At 30.5% G+C, this 15,375-nt stretch overlaps 1 protein-coding gene across 1 annotated transcript in view; it reads left to right on the top strand.

The window, feature by feature from the left end:
* Positions 1-3,978: 3,978 nt before the first annotated feature.
* ATPsynbeta (ATP synthase, beta subunit) overlaps positions 3,979-15,375 on the top strand; it is a 48,034-nt gene continuing 36,637 nt past the window's right edge. Inside the window, exon 1 of the mRNA XM_075366431.1 lies at positions 3,979-4,138. Within this exon, the coding sequence (XP_075222546.1) occupies positions 4,018-4,138 (121 nt within the window). The 5' untranslated portion in view covers positions 3,979-4,017. The remainder of the gene's footprint in view (positions 4,139-15,375) is intronic.

Genomic DNA, 15,375 nt, shown 5'->3' with positions numbered 1-15,375 from the left:
GCGAGCCACCACTGATGTATGAACATTTCATGGTGTATGAATAATTATAACCCTAAACAAGATTCAGACTTAGATTCTTCTGAATGGTAGGTTGAGATGCTACCACTCTGCCTGAAGGTCAGTGAAATGGTTAATGCTGGGTTGTTGTGTTTTACCATTCTCATACATTTGTTTCCCTTTCTATGTTTTGAAAGCTGCTCAGCAACTCTCTTCATGGAAACTGTTAGAACCTTTGTTTGAATTCTGACTGATTTGAATCTTAACTAATGTTAAATCTTCCTGAATGATGCAATACCAAGCAACATGTGTGTGTCTTTCCCCTGCATTGGTTTTTACTACAGTTTAGTGTACCACAATACTTCATTTTCCAGTCTTGAGTTAGGTCGCATTTTGCTTCTCAGATGTTGTAGAATTAGGAAATTGTTCTGGACCATCTAGCATAATCATAAACGTTTTGTTTGGAATGAATTTTAGATTCCTATTAGGTTGTTTGTCTTATCTAGTTTATCTTATGTATATTACTATACATCAATTTAATCTAAGCCATATTTACAATAAAATTTTACTGCCCAAAAAGTACATTTTCATTTTCTACAAGGTATGCATTTTCTATTTTCTGTAAGAAAATTATGCATTAAATACAAGATCTAAGTATTAATTTAATTTTAGTATGAGCACTCTGTTTATATAAAAAATGTATAAAAGATATGCAAAAAATATATATCATAAAAAAAAAAAGGCTAAAAATATGCATTTTAATAAAAATAAAATAAGAAATGTACAGAAAGGAAGTAGAGAGATTGCTGCTAAACATGAAATAGGTTGTTTAGAAATTACATAATGAATTCTAAACCGTCATATTGTTAAAATTAAAATAATGAGTTATTTATAATTCATTACTTAGTCATTAATTATTATAAGATTACATAGCACCTACTATTGCTGAAATAATCATAGTATTTTCATGTGAAAATTTAGAATAAAAAGCTATTTTAGAGAACATTTGTTGATTCCCAGCAGCAGTGTTTAAATTGCTTCTATGCAATAATTTTTGTATTTTTATAAATATTTTTTGCCTCTATGTTTCATGTGAATGAATTTTTTTTGTTGAATTTGCAATAAAAAAAAATTTTTTTTTTGTTTTGTCTTCAGTCATTTGATTGGTTTGATGCAGCTCTCCAAGATTCCCTATCTAGTGGTAGTCGTTTCATTTCGGTATACCCCCTACATCCTACATCCCTAACAATTTGTTTTACATATTCCAAACGTGGCCTGCCTACACAATTTTTTCCTTCTACCTGTCCCTCTAATATTAAAGCGACTATTCCAGGATGCCTTAATATGTGGCCTATAAATCTGTCTCTTCTTTTAACTATACTTTTCCAAATGCTTCTTTCTTCATCTATTTGCCGCAACACCTCTCCATTTGTCACTTTATCCACCCATCTGATTTTTAACATTCTCCTATAGTACCACATTTCAAAAGCTTCTAATCTTTTCTTCTCAGGTACTCCGATCGTCGAAGTTTCAATTCCATATAAAGCGACACTACAAAAGTATACTTTCAAAAAACTTTTCCTGAGATTGAATTTTTGATGTAAACAAATTGTATTTCTGACGGAAGGCTCGTTTCGACTGTGCTATTAGGCATTTTATGTCCCTCCTGCTTCGTCCATCTTTAGTAATTCTACTTAACAAATAACAAAATTCTTCTACCTCCATCTTTTCTCCTCCTATTTTCACATTCAGTGGTCCATCTTCGTTATTTCTACTATATTTCATTACTTTCGTTTTGTTCTTGTTTATTTTCATGCTTGTTTTTGTTCATGTTTCAGTTCTTGTGTAGGACTTCATCCATGCCCTTCATTGTTTCTTCTAAATCCTTTTTACTCTCAGCTAGAATTACTATATTATCAGCAAATCGTAGCATCTTAACTTTTCACCTTGTACTGTTACTCCGAATCTAAATTGTTCTTTAACATCATTAACTGCTAGTTCCATGTAAAGATTAAAAAGTAACGGGGATATGGAATAGCCTTGTCAGACTCCCTTTCTTATTACGGCTTCTTTCTTATGTTCTTCAATTATTACTGCTGCTATTTGGTTCCTGTAAATGTTAGCAATTGTTCTTCTACCTCTGTATTTGAACCCTAATTTTTTTTTAAATGCTGAACATTTTATCCCAGTCTACGCTATCGAATGTCTTTTCTAGGTCTATAAATGCCAAGTATGTTGGTTTGTTTTTCTTTAATCTTCCTTCTACTATTATTCTGAGGCCTAAAATTGGTTCCCTTGTCCCTATACTTTTCCTGAAACAGAATTGGTCTTCTCCTAACACTTCTTCCACTCTCCTCTCAATTCTTCTGTACAGAATTCTAGTTAAGATTTTTTATGCATGACTAGTTAAGCTAACTGTTCTGTATTCTTCAAATTTATCTGCTTCTGCTTTCTTTGGTATCATAACTATAAAACTTTTTTTGAAGTCTGATGAAACTTCCCCTTCCATAAATATTACACACCAGTGTGTATAATCTATTAATCACTTCCTCATCTGTACTGTGCAGTAATTCTACAGGTATTCCGTCTATTCCAGGAACCTTTCTGCCATTCAAATCTTTTAATACTCTCTTAAATTCAGATCTTGGTATTGTTTCTCCTATTTGATCCTCTTCAACTTCCTGTTCTTCCTCTATAACATCATTTTCTAATTCATTTCCTCTGTATAACTCTTCAATATATTCCCCTCACCTGTCGACTTTACCTTTCGTATTACAAATCGGTGTGTCACCTTTGTTTAACACATTTTTGGATTTTAATTTATGTACCTCAAAAGTTTCCTTAACTTTCCTGTATGCTCTGTCTATTTTACCAATGTTCATTTTTCTATCCACTTCTGAACACTTTTCTTTAATCCACTCTTCTTTCGTTAGTTTGCACTTTCTGTTTATAGTATTTCTGAATTGTCGATATTTCCTTTTACTCTCTTCATCATTAGCATTCTTATATTTTCTACGTTCATTCATCAGATGCAATATATCGTCTGAAACCCAAGGTTTTCTACCAGTTTTCTTTGTTCCGCCTAAGTTTGCTTCTACTTATTTAAAAATTTCCTTTTAACATTCTCCCATTCTTCTTCTACAAAAAATGTATTAAACGAAATTTAAAAAAAATATTAAAATAAGTTAAATAATCGGCTAAATAAAAAATAATTTATTTTCAGATCTTAGACATTTTTACTTTTCATTATCATTAAGGCACTTAATATTTTATATAAAAGTTGTTACTTTTAATGTTGATTTTATTTATCTTTTTCATTAAGTTTAACTTAGTTGGTTAAAAATAGTTTTACGAGAAGAGTCAAGCTACCATAACTTATTTGTACTTATTTTATTTTGTTCTGCTGATTGTCCTTCTAGTGTCAAAAATAATATTTTAAATTTGCCGCTTTTCCTTGCCTTCCTGATTTGAGCAAAGTAAAATGCTTTTTTAAATTTCCGAAAATTTACGTACTCTTACTGGCAAGAAAGTTAATTGTTTCTCAAAAATAAATTTTATTAAAATCAATGTTTATAAACATCTACTACTTTTTTTAAAATTTTGTTATGATATTCCATTTTTACTATTACATACAATCATTGTTAGCGTGCTTGTACGTTATAGAAATAAACATCTGATTGCAGTTTGATATGTTGGCGTTCATGTGTTATATTTATTTGCATCTAAATTTGGTTATAATAAGACGATTTTAAGACTAATAAATTTAAGATTTATTAAAAACCAATTTATGCAATATCAGTGAAATATATTAACGAACGAATAATATGACAAATATATACACATATGCGACACCTCTTACATGAAGTTATTTTATTACTATTTTAGATAGCCAATGTTCTTTTACATAAGCTCTTTGTAAAATCTGATTCTAATTTAGTGCCAGTACTTGCGCATTGGTATCACGTGATCTTTTTTTATCTGTTCTCGCTGAACTGAATTGACCGTCCTACTCTTGCGGCCATGATGATGAACGTACTAGCGAGAGCGGCTTCTGGAGCTTTGAGGGCTGCAAAACCCTCATTATCATCGCCATTATTAAAAAATGAAGCCGCAAAAGTTGTGGGTTCTCTTGCAGCTACGTGTGAGTATATTTCTTAATTTGTACGTTACTTTTGTTCGTAAATTCAAGTTTGTTCTCTTTGTCACATTCAAGGGTACGAGGTCAATATGTAAAATAGCAGTATTACGTCCAGTTTGAATTTTTTAATATCATTATTGTTATTTTTATAATAGCTACTCATTGTTTTATAGATTTTTACCTTTCAAAGTTTATGAAGAAAGATATATTTGCCGATATGTTGTGCCAATGCAAGTGCTTCGTTGGGCAGGGCTTAGGATTGGTACTTTTCGTTTTAATGTTGTATTATAATTAACTATAACGATTTTTTTTTAGAATGAGGTTTTCCTAAGCGGTAATTTATATTGACTTGTCGCTTTCGCGGATTGCGAAATATTTTGGATTGGAATATTAAATATTTCAATCTAAAATTAAATTTGAAATTACAATTGCACAACAATTTTGTACTAACAGTTTGTAGTTGGGTTAACTTTTTTGTGATCTCATATTTGAATTCTTTGTTAAATTTCATTAATAGTGCTTTCCTACATCCATATCAAGCCTTTAGATGCTTTCATTGTGATAAATTGTAATAATATTGATAACTTGCACTCGCATTGAAGGTCGCATTTTCAAAGTGATGTGAAAAATTTGTTTATTTTCAATGTAAAAAATTATTACAAATACAAAATTGATAATTTTATCTTAAACAAAGTACTTAAAATATAACAAAATAATATAAAAATACATGGTAATGCTGTTCTGTGATTATGAAATACATTTTAAAATTACTTTGTGTGAGGAAGCAAATTATATTAAATATCTAACATAAAATCACATAAATTATAATTTACCAGTTATATGATAAATTTATTTAATAGGTATTACTTTAAGGTCAGCATATTTCAGCAAGTTTCATAAGAATGCTGAACGTATAAGAACATTTAATCATTGCTTTATTTTTAAGCAAAGGTTATTTATATATTATGTTGAATTTACTAAATTTTTGCAAATATTTGAAATTGCTAACATTTTATGTTGCTAAGTGTGATTGAGAAATATTCTTAAGTCTGCAAAAATTCAGGTAAGGTTATACTTTAATGATTGGTTCACAGTTTTTGTGTGAAAAATCACAACACTGAATGTATATATATTTTTTTAATTGCATTAAACATTGTACATAGAGATTGACCATTGGTTGTAAAAGAGGTCATGATATTTTCCACCACGCCCCCTTTGGAATACTACTTATTTTGTTTTAGGGTTACAGTATTAAGCATTTATTGAACATACCCAAAAAAAAGAGAAGAATTTGCCTACTTTGAGAAGTAGTAATTGAGTATAATCCTATGCTAGATTGTAATGAATTCTTTGGCATTTTTATTTCTTATTTAGTAGAGAATTATATTATACTGGTCCCACATCATTAAAAAAAATTTTCATTTATTGGGTTACAAATTATAATGTTGTATACTGCTTGAATTATAGATTTTTGGTTCTTGTAAATGTAAATTTAGTAGTATTTGTTACTCATAAACATTATGATAAGCAGATTTTTTTTATCTAAAAATTGTGATATACAGATAAGGAATTGCAACTCTTAAAAATTTGCTTTCAAAGTCAATAGACAACCTATTATATTGATATTAGATTTCTGTTCTCTGATTATATATTAAGTTAAATCGGTAATGACCTTTGGTTTAGTAATGGTCTTTGGTTCATATGCACACCTGCAATACATAGGTTTCCTTTTTCCCTGCTACATTTAAAGCAGTTTTATTGTGGAAATGTTAAGCAAAGTAAACTTAGCTTAGAATTTATTTGCAGTTACTTAATTCTTTGTTGGAAATTTTCATAGGTAATAAACTTTTCCAGTTTATTTATATAAATAAATAATATATATTATATTAAGCATTTATTGAACATACCCAAAAAAAAAAGAGAAGAATTTGCCTACTTTGAGAAGTAGTAATTGAGTACACACACAAAATACTTGATTATACATTTTTTTGTTTTGCAGTTTTATTAATGCTGATAAATTGTATTTCTGTTTTTAAATCTGTGATTAATTTCCTAAATGATATTTGCTAATGTATTTATTTAGCCTTGTTTGGAATAAGCTCTAATGGTACTGAATTCAGTTCACACATTTTTCTTGCTTGAAATTAAAATAAATATTGAAACTCATTCAATACTTTAATTCTCTTTGCTTAGTTCATTACAGTATTTATGTGAACATTATCTGATAATGTGCAAAATATTGTATAATATGTAAGCTGGCTTATTTTCAAAAGTGTTTTGTTGTAAAATTAAGTCAAGGCATCATCAGTGAGTTAACCAAACTATTGATTTGGTACGTTACTATTAATGTACTCCAGTTATGTATATCTGTGTTTTTACTTATTAGTGTGTACAACATAAAATTAATGGTTAGCTGAAATTCATTTAACAAAATTGATATAACTCTTAAATCCATCTGTCAGTAAGATTGTGTTTGTTTGATAAACAAAATTAATTTAATCTTAACACCTGCTTTTCATACTGTTAATAACTGCAGGCCGAAGGCCTGGCTTACTACTGCAAGTATTTAAATCACTTAAATTAATAAATACACTGTCAGTATCATTGCTAGGAAATTTTTATAAATTTCCTTGCAGTGATACTGGCAGGGTATTAAGTGATTGCTGTGTATAATTAAGTATTTCAGCAATTTCTGAATTTCTGTAGTCTGGCAAATCAAATACACCTGAACTTAGATTGTATATATAATAATTTTTCTCTCAGAAAAAATTAAATTATACTTAACCAAAGCTTGTTCCTTTATGTGAGATAAATGCAGGGTCTCTAGAATTTAAACAAAAAAGTTTTTGTAGAATGTGCAGTTTACATATGTTAAAAAATATGATCTCTATTTTGACCCCCTCATCAGATTTCAGGTCACCTTGTCCAGTAATCTGGCTATGACAGGTGTTTTTTTAAATGCTATCCATATCCTGTAGCAGTATCAATTTAATTAGAATTTTTCACATTAATAAACAGTTTACATCAGAAATTAACATTAAAAAATTGACATTAGATGTGTGTGCGCATGGTGAATGTAAGTGAGCGAGCGAAGTTAATTAAAAACCAAATCTTACTTAAAAGTTTTCTTCAATAGTCTGTTCTGCTGCCATTCTCCACACTGAAGATACACAGTGACCACCCAACGAAAACTTTTCTCTCCCTTAATTACTTAATGTTGTGGCTGCTGGTAAACGTAATTAAGTTTTTTTAAAAACCTAATCTGGTGGAGTTGGATTGGGTGATTGTGCAGGCCCCAAACCCCTTGAAATGATTTGTTTACCAAAGACATCTGTAAAGCAGATAATTTTAATTTGTTTTAATAAATAGTAAACATTTTATAAAATTAATAATTTTAAATTATTTCATTGATCAAAATTAATTACTTATTTACGATTATGGGAAAACAAAATGTTTTTCTTTATTTAGACTGACCTTTCAAATTGTATAATTGTTCAAGACATTCTTCAATAATACTTTAAAAAAAAAAAAATAGTTTTATAATGCTCTATGAATGTTTTTGTAGAAGACTTATTAGAAAAAGTAAGACATTGTTTTTGGGAAGTAGAAATTTTTAAGGGATAAGAAACACAAGATTATTATTTAAAATCTTTTAATACTGATCATTGCCTTCTTAATGTTTCGTGGGTGGATTGTACAAGAGAAGGGACTAAAAGCGAAAAATCTGTGAAGGAGAATATAATTGTTTATCAATGTTTAAAAAACTATATTACCATGAGAAAATGATGCCAATGAGATTACCATGCAAATAGACTGGAAAAATTGTTTGAAGAACAATTACTACCAAATATCCCAACTAATTCTGTAATTATACATTGTCTTTGGAAAATTGCTGTGTGCTGTACTTAAGGAAGTGTAACCATGGAACTTTCTTAATTATTACTTTTTTATATAGAAACTTATATAAGAATAACTGGAGTAGTTTATAAAAGGTGTTGAAAATGACCTCCTCCAACATCAATACAACACTGCATATGTCTCAATTAGTTTTCAAACATTTTAATCAGCTGATGCATTGCATGTCATGTACTTACACTGTTACTGCAGTTTTTAGTTTGTCAGTTGTGTGATCTGTTACGATACTGTGCTTGTTTTATTGTCCCCTGTAGAAAGTAATCTGGTGGAGTCGGATCGGGTGATTGTGCAGGCCCCAAACCCCTTGAAATGATTTGTTTACCAAAGACATTTGTAAAAAAAATTCATTTGACCTGTTAGCTATATACACTGGGGCACCATCTTGTTGGAACCAACCGTGATTGATTTTCACTTTTATTAACTGACCAATAAATGAAGTTTATTAAAACAGCACAGTAACTATCATTAACTGTTTTCCACAATGATTAGTTGTCAACCACAGTCTTGTATTTTGTGGATTAATAAACCCTTTCGGATGAAACCACACCTTATTTGTAAAAAACAGTGTTGAAGATATCCGCAAAATTTTGGTTGACAAAATGTTTAAACCATTCAGTCTTTTGGCATGATCAGGTTTTAATTCTTGAACACGCATTACTTTGCAGGGTAAGGTTTCAATACTTTTCTTACAGCTTTGTGCAGTAGAAGTCCAATATCTTGCTACTGTGCTAACTTACACGTTGACTGATGGTCTTTCGACCATAGCATCCAAAATATCAAGCAGCTTCTGTTTGTTTAGTTTAGGTGGTCTTCCAGTTAGATCAGTGTCTTCAACAAAGTCTGTTGCCTGAAATCTTTTGATAAGAGTTTGAACTGCATTGCGATGAGAAATAGGAGTAAATGGAAAATTTTCTAATTTAAATAAAGAAGTGAACAAAAATATATATGCCTACATCTGACATACAAACAGTGGTAACGAAAAATACAAAAGACAGTACATTCTTTTATAAAGAACTGTTATCCAAATCTGTAAATTACTAAATCCCTAAAATCAGTATGTATACTTTTCAACTTCAGTAGAGTAGTACATCTTTCATGAACTATTATTTTTCTTGCAAACATTGATCCTGATAAACGAAACAAAGCACATTCAATCAAGTAAACAACTGATGTCTTGGTTTATTACTGAGCAACACCCAATGAATCCACATGGCAACTAACCTAACACCATAAGAACAGAATAGAACGCGCCACATAATTTTGAAGCATACTGCGCAGCAACTTTCCAAATGCACTGTGTTAGATAATGAACTAAAGTAGAGAAATAAACATAAAACATTGAATAGGTTTTGAATCTGAAATGAAACTAGTGGAATTGCTTGAAATAGCAACATATAAACCGAACACAGTCCATATGTAATCTAAATAATATTGTTGAAAACAGCCACCAAATAATAACATTGTGTCATTGCCAGGATAATGCTATATAACCAATTAGGACCAATGTTGAACATTGCATAACTGTCAGTACCAAGTATCTTAACTTTGCTTAATAGAAGAGCTTTTCAGAGATTTGTGCAAAAATTTAAGTAAACTGGACTAGAAAATTGAATAGAATACGTTAAATAATTTATAAAGCCTGTATGATTTAAGCACTTATGAAAAACATGTTGAAAAAGTTTATTGTAATGAAGAATTTGATGATATTCAAGCCTAATATGTTCACTTATAATGATGAACTAAGAAGGTGTTCTCAATTAATGTAGATGCAAACTAGTAGTTATAATAAAATATACTTTTAAATGTATTTAAAAGTATGTAAAAAGTGTTTCTAAAAGTAATATCTGTATTAATGTTGTAAGGTCGTTGCATGTTAAAGTTTCAGTTTTAGGTTGGCAGAATTAAAACTCATATTATAGCACTTGATTCTCTACCTCATATGATCAAGCCTTGAAATCAATACAAACTGTTTTATTTTACCTTTTCCCTTTTCTATAAAATATGGTTCTTTCATTAGAACAGCCTTATCTAATTTCTGTTTCAAAATCGCTTCTTTTAAAAAACTAGATTATATCAAATTATTGAGAAAACTGGCCTGCCAACGCAGGCCAGTATTTGTATTGGACAAATATCTCAATCATGTATTTTTGTTGATTTAGGAATAAAAAATATTTAATTAAATGCCATTTAAGAGCCTGTGATTACATAAACCAAAGAACTGTAATAGCGAATACAATATATACTTGTCAAATGATGTTTAGCAGAGGATAATTGTTTACTGTTTTCCATGTTTAGTGGTTATACACATTACAGCTTTATTGAAAGAATTCTGCAGTGTTGAGTTATAATCAGTGAAGGTTTGAAAAGTATTAAAACTACTCTTCTAAAAAACTACATTTTTTCATTTACATTGCAATTAACAGATCTTTGATGGAAAATTTTATTTTGTTTGGTTTTCATTATATAAAGTAAAATTGTACATCCCAACAGAACCACTGCTTGGTGAATAAACAGCACCAATGTCTATCAGCATTTTAGTGTTGACAGTTAAATTACAAGGGTGGTCTGAAAAGTTCTCTGCCTGGTCCATAGATCATAAAAATTAGTCGCATGATTTTTTCCCCTGCACATTGGTAGAACTGTTAGAAGCCAAGGTGGAAGGAAGGTTAGAAGGTGAAATAGCAAGTCATTCCATTCAGCAGTTGGCTGCAGGCAGCCGTCTGAATCTGTTGCAAAGGGTGTGGTTGAAATTGAAAAAATAAAAGTATCATACACTGATAAAATTCTTCATAAAAGAAGGTTTGATTCTGACCAAACTCATTTGAGGATCGTAAATATGTATGGAGACTCTTCTCTTAAAATTTCCACTGTGAAGAAATGGCTGGGTGAGTTTAAACGAGGCCGTGCAAGATCCAAGTGAAGGATGTTTGAAAAGTACAATCACACCAGAAATCATTGAAAAAGTGCAAGATATGATTTTGGAACATCAGTGTACAAAGGTGTGTGAAATTGCTATGACTAGAAATTTCAAAAGAACACATGTTACATAATGCACGAAAAATTGCACATGAAAAAGCTTTGCACGTGATGGGTGCTGCCACATGTGCTCATATAATGTTCTCTCTTAACACAGTAGTCTGTTCAAAATACCCCTAACTTTCTTTCTATTTGTCAGATCAAGGATTTCAATAGCTTTTAACCTTCTCTAGACAATGCGGACCATTTGCAAAAACCTGTGTGTAAATCGGTCCAGTAGTTTTTTTTTTTGAGTCTATAGCGAGTACATATATGAACATTGCCTTTTATATATATAAAGTATTTGTATATTTTTGTTAGTTTTGTAAATATCTTGACACCAGCTCCACCTAGTGGATATAGTTTTTGCAAAAATATTTCTTTTCACATAGCTAATGTCTATTTTGAATATGAGCCAAATATCTCAACCCCCAGCGCCAGCTACAGGGTTCATTTTTTGCATGTAAGTATTTTTTTCCATGTAAGTAACATATATTCTGAATTGAGCCAAATCAAACCATAAATACAATTTTTTGATATATCTCGACCCTAACGGCATCTAATGGTTCAAACTGATTCAGAAACCTTCATGGGCTTGCGCATAACTCACCAAAGTTTCATCATTGCAATCAGATTAATTGTATAGGAATACATATAGGACAAACAAACATTCATTTTATATATATAGTCAAGAGTGATTTTTTGCATCGATATGGGACAGTAGACGAAAATGGATTTACCATAATACTAAAGTCAAAACATCAATCCATGTAGTGGATAGAAAGCAGTTCTTCAGCTCCAAAAAAGGCAAAGACAGTGCCATCGGCAGGAAAGATCGGCGTTGGTTTTTTGGGATGCAAAAGAAATTTTGTGAACAGACTATCTGGAAAGAAGTAAAATAACTGGGGAATACTATTCTAACCGTCTTAAAAAACTGGATGCATAAATTAGTGAAAACAGTGCCTATCTTGGAGAAGAAAAAAATCATCTTCCATCAGGACAATGCACCATTCACCTGCCACAAAGTGTCTTTGCGATGGGATTTACACCATGAAATGCTAGAACATCCACCATATTCCCCAGATTTGGCTCCCTTGGACTTTCACCTATTCCCAAAACCGTATTCCTCGCTGGTCAGTGTTTTTGTCCAATCAAGAGGCAATTGTGGCTGTAGACGGGTATGGCACTGGAACACACCTGGATGGAAATGTATTGTTATTATTAAGAGATTATTTGAAAAATAAAAAGTTTTTGAAAACATAAATTCTCATTTTCACTATCTGGTAGAACATTTTTCAGACCACCCTTGTATGTAGTTTAGAAATATCTATAGCTCCAATGAATGCCTTGTTAATAACTTTTAACCCATAAAAAAGTTGTTTTATAAGCTAAATCTTTGATTTATGCTTGTACTTATGAATAAAAATAACCTTAGTTAATAATCGATAATTAAGTCTACCGCATAAGTACTCTTAATTGAATATAAAGCTTTTTCTCTTTTATTTTTCAGTTGCTGAAAAATTATGATTTAAAAAAAACAAAATTTAAAAATTAGTTTTACAGGTTATATATTTTAATCTCGCAGAGATTTTAGTGTATACCTTTTTTTGGGATGTTTGTATTTAATTATGATATATAGTATTTTACTGTACTTTTAAGTGTATTATATTGCTAATTATTTATTTTTTTATTTTTCTGTGCTGTGTATGCTTAGTGCATACCACGTTTGAGGGATGTAGTCCTCACAGTTCATTGCCATTATTGAAAGGTAAAAAATCTGATGATGACGACGACATTCCTTGCATTCCTAAAGATGCTGATCTTGAAGATGATGTATTTAAAAAAAAAAAACCTGATAAAGATGAAGTTTGTGATCCTTGTCGTCCCAAAGATCCTAAATTCCTTCCTGGTGATGAACCTCCTGCATCTTCTGATGAAGTTACACCAAAGGTAAAATCTCGTAAAGTACAAGAACCAGAAGGACAAGAGGATGTTCCTGATATTTCTTCCACAGTTCCTTCTGGACCTATTGCACCTAAAGAACCTTTATCTCCTCCCCTGGCTGCTGAAATGTATACTGCTGCTATTGATCAAGGTATATTGTCTTATCCAAGTTATGGGGAAAATTTAATATTTCTTTGATTAGTGAAATGTGTTAAATATTTCTTATTTAGTGTTCAAAATTAAAGTTATCAGTCAACTCTGTTCATATACAGAGTGGTATATGATGATCTCTCATCATAGTATCTCTCATTTTAGTATGAAACTAAAATTTATAACTCAGTTTTTTGCTTTGTATCATGTTATAAAGCTTGACCATATATTTAAATCATATATCTGTATTTCTGAGCGTAATATTTTCAGGGTAAATAAAAAAGTAGAATGAAAGTTAAAAAAAAAAATTTTGCACTTGTCTCACTAAAGTGTGCAGCAAACCAAAACAAAACAGTATGATTCTAATTTAAATACATAATCCATCTTAGGAAAAAACACTGTTTCTTTTAACATAAAACTGAAGTAAAAATAACTTTTTTTTGTGATAAAATGATATATTTACTTTAAAAATAAAAATTTTAAGAAAAAATATTACTGCTATATTAAAATTTCATTAAGTAAAACGGAAAATAAATATTTGTTACCACAATAATGTATTTCTTCTATACCTGATAAGCGTGCTACCCGTCTGTTGAACTATTGTAAATTTATCACTATATGTTCAATATTATTTTCTTGCAAATTGTTTGCTTGCTTCCAATGCCTTTTTCTTCTTAAATTACGTTTGACAATTTCCAATTTTATGGTCAAAACATTTGAAATTTTTTTCAGGTATTGGTATGGTGCATTATCCATTACTATGATAGATCATTCAGCAACAATTTTGACATTTTTTTTTTACACTACTGCACAATTTTGTCACCATTCATGTCATCATAATACTCTAGGAAGTTTTGGAATACCCATAAACCACTGTTCAGAAACCCATTTTAACTTGCAACATGCTTCACTATTGTTTACATTTTCCAGCTGGGGGTCTTCACCCAAATATATTTACCTGGGGTGAATATATTGTCTATATTTTATGTTTCTAGCATCTTTTGCATTTTACCCACCCATACCTTTCCTGTACATGTCCCGCATTAACCCAAGTTTCATGTAGGTAATTTATTGTCTTTTCCTGATCACAAAATTGCTTCTTATTCCCTACATCATGAAATATGTATACATTCATTCAATCGATCAACTTTTTTTTCTGAGAATCATTGATTTTAGAACACGATGAAATGTGTACATTACATCGATGTAATGTACATCAAAATTGGCAGTTCAGATTCTGTATTTGTGCCAGTTAATATTTTGTTCCTGTTGGGAAGCTCATTATTGAAATAAAATAAGTGAAGAACTTTTTGTAATAGTGGTTTTAATAAAATCTTCCCAACTTTTGAGTAGTTTTTACATGCTTTAAGTCTTTTTAGTATTAACATGTTTACCACCAATCTTTTGTTTCTTTATTATATTAAAAATTGTTCTTTCACTTAAACAACTATTGCACGACATGCTCTCTGAGCAGTGTCTGACTGAAGTTTCAGGGTTTTCTTATTTTAAGGTTATACATACATTGCTGATTATTTTAAGGTTTTTTCCAGTTTGTTTCACGACAGATTCGCTCGTTCTTAAAACCAGATTGGCACAAAAACACAGGGTTAATGAAAATGACACTGAATAAATCTTATAAAAATGAAGTGTAAAACTGTATCTTACCATGTAGAGTAATACAGAGATAAAAAGTTAAAAAGCTGTGACAGCATGTCACAGCTCTAGACAAGTGATAGCTTACAGCAGTTCCTAAACTTTTCCAGAGTCTCTGTGCCCTTTTTCAACTAAAATTTTTCCCTGGCGCCCTACCTTAAGTAAAAATATGACTACTCGTAAGATGAAAGTAAATAAAACTTGTATATCTTCATTATTTTTTACTTTATTAACATTAAATTAATAATTATAAATGTCTTTGTTCAATTAATTATGAAGCTTTTACAATATTTTGTGGCACCCCTGTAAAGAAGCCATGCCTCACTGGTGCACAGTTTGTGAATCACTGGCTAGCAGTATATGCATAAAGTAGTTATTGCACTCGCTTGTGGGAGTGACGAATGACACAGCCTAATTACTGAGATATTACTCATGCATACTGAATTCATATTTATATATACTATACACAGTTCCATGAAACAGATTATAGATAAATTGTTTCTGTACACCTAGCCCATTTTATAACAAGCTTTTGAATTGCTTTTTAGAAGAAACGTTTTTGT

Source organism: Lycorma delicatula, chromosome 1 (genome assembly GCF_047948215.1).
Source record: "Lycorma delicatula isolate Av1 chromosome 1, ASM4794821v1, whole genome shotgun sequence".
Classification (NCBI taxonomy): domain Eukaryota; kingdom Metazoa; phylum Arthropoda; class Insecta; order Hemiptera; family Fulgoridae; genus Lycorma; species Lycorma delicatula.
This window is presented reverse-complemented; position numbering and strand designations above follow the sequence as displayed.